The sequence below is a fragment of the Corvus brachyrhynchos genome, unplaced genomic scaffold (assembly GCF_000691975.1).
Source record: "Corvus brachyrhynchos isolate BGI_N302 unplaced genomic scaffold, ASM69197v1 scaffold3, whole genome shotgun sequence".
Classification (NCBI taxonomy): domain Eukaryota; kingdom Metazoa; phylum Chordata; class Aves; order Passeriformes; family Corvidae; genus Corvus; species Corvus brachyrhynchos.
In genome coordinates, this window is record NW_008237619.1 from 10,371,296 (window position 1) to 10,376,920 (window position 5,625).

A 5,625-nucleotide genomic window follows, 5' to 3' on the forward strand; every position below is an offset into this window, starting at 1 on the left:
ATCAGGAAATAACTCAGAAAAGAAACTGTTCCTGAGCACACCGGATCACAAGAGTTTGCCCTTGCAATAACTGCAAAGGGAGCACTACCCTCCAAGAGTTCCCTGCTTATTCTCAGGGATGTTAAAAGGAGAGTTCCCAAGTATGCATCTGAAGGGATTGAAACTCTTCCGCCCATTTAGATGCCTTTTAAATATCCTGTTACTTTATGTTTCTCATCTCCCAAGGCATTCACAAAGCAAATCCTTTCAGGAAGAAGAGGTAAACAAATCCTGTTAAAGAAACAGTCACCACTGCTATGCAGATTACAGCCAACCTGAACTTCCTATTCACTGAGGAATCAGCACTGCATTTTCCTCCTAGAAAAATCCCATCCTTGCAACCCTTTAGTGCCCTGAATAGTTTTGGTTCCCACTGGAGCCAGTGCAAAAAATGAAATTTACTTCAGCACTTCACCCCCGCTATACTGGAGCATGCCTGACCAAGGTATGAAATGGTTACATTAGTCTCAGGTCTTTTGTTCCTAAGCTGCACTCCAAATTCCTCGCTGCCTGGGAGAACAGCCCTGAGAGAGTCTCGGTGTAAGCAGTTCAGATGAAACCTCCCAATCACTAAGAGCTCACTGAGAGACAAGGGACAAGGCTACACTGACAGGCTGCAGAGTAGAAACCAATCTCTGCCTGTGAGTGCAAGTGAGTACCACAGGGCCAACACTGCCAGCCCTGCGATCTGCTCTGCTTTCTCCCAGCCAGGAGTAGCAGGACTCTGAGAAATCACTTATCTCAAACCTGCAAAAGCTCCCAGAACTCGTTCAGCCCGTGGGTGCATGATTGATTCCTGTGCATGCAACGCACAGGGACAAACAAACTGGCTGTCTCCACTGCAGGAGTTTGTTTAGCCCAGGAGGTCCTTCTGCCTCAATATTCCTCAGTGCCAGCAGGGTAAGATCTAAGAAGATCCCACTAGCCCACAGCATCCTTATCTCCAGGGTTGCCACGCTCCAGTTCATCTCAGCAGACATCACAAAATACATATGTGCCTTGGAAACATTTACAGACAAATCAAGGGAAAGCAACTTTGTCTCAATTTCAACTCCTAGGATCAGGCTTCAAGCTCCAAACAGAGAGTCAAAAAGGAATGCTTTGCACAGTCCAGCTAGGTGCCTTTTTATTCACATTAGGATCAAGGAAGTGATCAGAACCTCTTAGGGTGCTTGGTTAGAGGTAAGAAGCAAGAGAGCTGTCCCTTTACCTCCTTATAGAGAACTGTTCACAGGATGAAAAGGGGCAAGAGGAAATAAGGGAAATTCAGTAACTCTGTACAGCCACATTCCAGGTGCAGCTGCTCCTCAGTTATCTGCTGGTTACAAAAAGTGCCACTCGAGGAAACCAAACAGTACAAAGAGGGACACAATCTTTACCTTAAAGTGGGACATGTAATGAAGAGCACTCACAACAAATTTGGCAGGGATCTCAAGGGACACCCCTGACCCTGCTTTCTTTTAGCACCATGCACCATCCATCCATTCTTCAAAGCTAATGCACAGCAGCACAATGAATGAGCATCGCTTGCCCAACATCCCCCAGCTGCCTGCCACGCCCGTGCAGTCAGGGGCAGGCCTGACCTGTGCATGATGCACACATCTGAAATCACCATGGCTACGACAAAGCTCTGATCTCTGCTTTTTCACCTTAGGCCCAACCTGTAATTCTTGTGCCATGGTCCCCAGCTCTTCCAGCCAGACCCTTCCTATTACTGCAGGGCCAACAGCATACATAAAGGGTTTAAAACAAAAAGCAACAAAAAAATCCCACCCACGAAATTCAGAAACCACTGCCACCAAAACCTCGTCATTTTGGCTGAAGCTCAAGTCCAGGCCATAATACAGTTGCAGGCTGATGAGGAACAAATCGCATTCTTGCAGGCTCATTCACCTGCCACTACAGGTCGTCTATCCCAAAATCAGACACCTCCAACACATCCTCCACCTCTCCCTCCGTACCCTAAGGCTGATTTGTTCCTTGGCTTCTTGGCATGAGAAAACAGCTCTACAGTCAGGCAGCTCTACAACTGGGGTTGAGACAAGATCACTGTGCTGACAGCAACACAACCAACCAAGATGCTACCTACCAAACATGCTGCTAGCAGAATTGCCTACTCTCCCACAGATTCCCTTCTCCCACAGACAGAAGGAGAAGGTAATTTCCATAAAGCTACAGTAATACCAGATGGACAGCACTCTTGTTTTGCCCTCAGAGTTCATTGTTACTTCAAAACATTTCCTTACTTGGTGTATTTACCTGCTGTCATGTGTCACAACCCATAATCAGAGCACAAACACTTTGAGGGAGATGAGCAAAGCCTTCAAACCAATACAGACCCAGCTTACAGAAAGAACAATGGGATCTCTTTTCACTCATTTAGACAGGGATGGAGTAACAATTTTAGGGGTCAAGAGGTGAAGGGATCTACAAAGCCCTACAGGAATATAGCTCACAAAGGCACTTAATAGAAGCATGTACACAGCTGGATGGAATAAGAAAGTAAAAATAAATAAATAAATGCACCAGAGAGGAGAACGCTGCTCAGTGACTGCCTAGACAGTCTCTTTTAGCCAAAGAGCCTGGTTTCTGCAAGGGTCCATCTGTATCCAGAGTTCACTCTTCTGACATCTCCAAAATGCCACACGTAGGTACAAGCCAGGGATTCTTTAACCTTTGCAGGAACCAGTGCACTCCCTGAAGCCCGGCAGCCGGTTACTCCTGATGCCAGTGTTCACATCTAATGAAAACTCAAGTTCTCAAAACCTTGTGCTCTTCTTGCTGTTTCCCACAGTGGAAAATGGCAGCAGGCTCCTCCTCTCCCCATCTGCACATATGGCTTACTGCTTTCTGCATCCTATTGCTGGCTGACAGCATGTGAAGAACCATTCCACCTGGGAAAACCTCTGGTGTTGTCGGTGAGGGGATGGGCAGCCTACATGCCGACCACAAGGGAAGGTTGTGCAAGGAAGGAGTCCTGGAGGGAGGGGCGGCTCCCCTGCTAAACAAAGTCAGTGAACCACGACACATCTGCAGAAAGAGGGGTGTCACACAATGTCCTCGGCAGAGCGCTGTGGAGGAGAAGACCCCAGGCTCAGGAAGTGGCCCCAGTTGCACAGGAGTCCCCGGTTATACTGGCCAGTGTCTATCACTAAGCCACCCAGCAGTCTGCGCCCGGTGTTGTCCCGCAGAGCCAGCCGAGCTTCCCTCTCAGTCACGTTGTAGCTGATGTTCAACAGCTGGATAAGGAGGATGTATCCCATGCCAGCTGTTACAATGGCACAGTACCACACACAGGTGAACAACAGAGCAGAGCTGGCAGAAGGGAAAAAGATGGGAAGGAAGCCATTTAGTACTGGAGCAGCTGCTACAAAGTGACTTTCCCTGGTAATCACTATCCTTTCAAATCCCTGTCTAACATCTGCCACAGTGATCTCACTTTGCTGCTTTCATCAGATAATCCTTAAAAGCTTTCTCAAAATTAAAGCTTCAGGGCTTACTTAATGAGAGTTTTTACTGCTACCAGAGCTACTCTTGCACATTGCTGTCACACAACCTAGCTCTTTACTCTTCCTGTTGTAAAGGTGCTCCGGCCTTATTTAAGGACCCCAGGATGCTCATACTCCACCGGGCATGAGATGGAGCAGAGGAAGGAAGAGTCACTTATGTACTAGCAGTACTCTGCCCATCTGTGGTAGTGCTGGTCTCTGAACTCGTGTCCAACAGCTCCCACCAGCCTCCCTGCCAGACAGGGCATGTTCTAGGCAGATAACGTGGAGGACAGTCACTAGATAAATAGTGAGGAATAAGAGGGAGAGAGCACATGTGGATTCCAGGCTGTCAGATTGTTACCTGCATCTGAGGGCAAATGTATTTAAAAGTACATCTATATATAACACAGTAAGTACTTCAAATCCCAGCTCCTTCAACTTTCTCCAAGTCTCAGGCTGCCCACCTTGGCAAAAGCAGAGACATGTCTTTGCTTTCCAGGGCTTTTTAGGGAGCACTTTGCATTCAGGTTTGACAGCCAGCAGAACAAGGAGCAGGAGCTAAGCTGCCTGAGCAAGGCTGCTCCCACCCCAGCTCTCTTCCAGACAGACATCTCACCTGTAGTCAGAATAGGCCCCGGGGCAGTAGAACAATGCCACAAAGGGAGTTCGGCCCCTACAGATGGTGTGCAGGGTCAAGGTAATCCCATACACAGAGGTGAGCATGAAGAACGAGAGTGCAAGGATGAAAGCTTGATGGTTGTGCTCCCCTACACAGCTGTTAATCCTCCAAAAGGAAAGAAGAGATTACTTGCTTAAAATAAGAAAATAAACTGTCTTCTATTTCTTCTCCCTCCCCCAGCTGTCAAAGAACCTGATTTCCATGGTGCTTCCATTCAACACAGGCTGAGAACTTTGAAATATATTCAAAGAAGGTCTATAACTTTATAAAGTTACAAACACAAGACAATAGATCTGTAGGGTAACAGCAGCAGACTGTTTGCCTCAAATTTTTAGCAAGGGTAGTATCCTTTACTGAGACACATTATACCCAAAAGGCAGCTTTGGGCTCCCTTGCCTCAGGAGACCACTAAAGCAACTTAACTGCAGGATTGCTAGTGCTCCACAGACCAAGTCTAATAAAGAAAAAGAAAAAACCAAATCCAAAACCCACACCAAAAAAAAAAAAAACAACGCAAACTGATGAAAAAACAGGAGAGAAGTAAAGCCAATTCTGAAGTATGCTGTAGAAGCTTTCAGCTCTCAGCTCAACCCACTTAGAATAAACAATTATTCCAACTGTTCTTTTAAAGGGTAAATACAAAGCTTTTTGTATTTAAAGAGTGTCATAAGGTCTTGCACACAGCAAAAACAACTCTATTTGCCAGGGACTGAAAAAAAAAGAAGCTAGGTTTAAAAAGTAGGGAACTTAGGAGAGAGAGAGAAAGAGAGAACACAGGGAGCCTCAGCAGTGCAAAACCTACCAGACACAGTGATGGTCCAGCCTCCTCACACACCTGCCACAAAGCCGGCAGTGCCCTGCTCGGGCTGGCCTGACCAGCTGGCATTTAGTGCACCAGTCCTTTTTCACACCTTCTGGCTGCCCAGCTGACATCCTGCAATAACCTTTAGCTTCCCCATTCACAGCACGACTGCTGGCAGCACCTGAGATACCATGGAGCCCGCTGGAGCTCCCTCTAACACCCTTGCTGGCCAAACCCTGGTGCGATGGCTCCTCATTGCCTGCTGGGATGGGAAGATAGCCAGGGTCCTTCTTGGCTCGAGACAGGGCTGCAAGCATAAGAATTAACCCGCACGTGAGAGCGACCACTTGGGAATATTCCACGTGGCCCCGGGGAACCACCTCCCGGAGAAACACATAGTACATATATCCCAAGGAGAAGAGCCCCAGGCTCAAGAAGAAGAGAGTCCGCTCCTTCCTCCGGTGGGTGAGGTAGTAATACCACAGCACCACGACGGGCAGGGACGTCAGGATTATGAGCCCCAGCAGGAAGTGCAGGGCGGCAACGTGGAGGAAGACGGGCAGCAGGACGAGCGGCGGCACGAGGCTCACGTTGATCTTCACGGCCCCCGAGAA

The 5,625-nt window shown here is 47.9% G+C and overlaps 1 protein-coding gene across 1 annotated transcript in view; it reads right to left on the bottom strand.

Moving 5' to 3' along the window:
- ZDHHC23 (zinc finger DHHC-type containing 23) overlaps window positions 1-5,625 on the bottom strand; it is a gene marked incomplete at its 5' end in the record, with an annotated part of 6,944 nt that extends 1,319 nt beyond the window's left edge. Inside the window, 3 exons of the mRNA XM_008631894.2 lie at window positions 1-3,354; window positions 4,147-4,314; window positions 5,012-5,625. The exon at window positions 1-3,354 is cut by the window's left edge and continues 1,319 nt beyond it. Of these exons, the coding sequence (XP_008630116.1) occupies window positions 3,087-3,354; window positions 4,147-4,314; window positions 5,012-5,625 (1,050 nt within the window). The remainder of the gene's footprint in view (window positions 3,355-4,146; window positions 4,315-5,011) is intronic.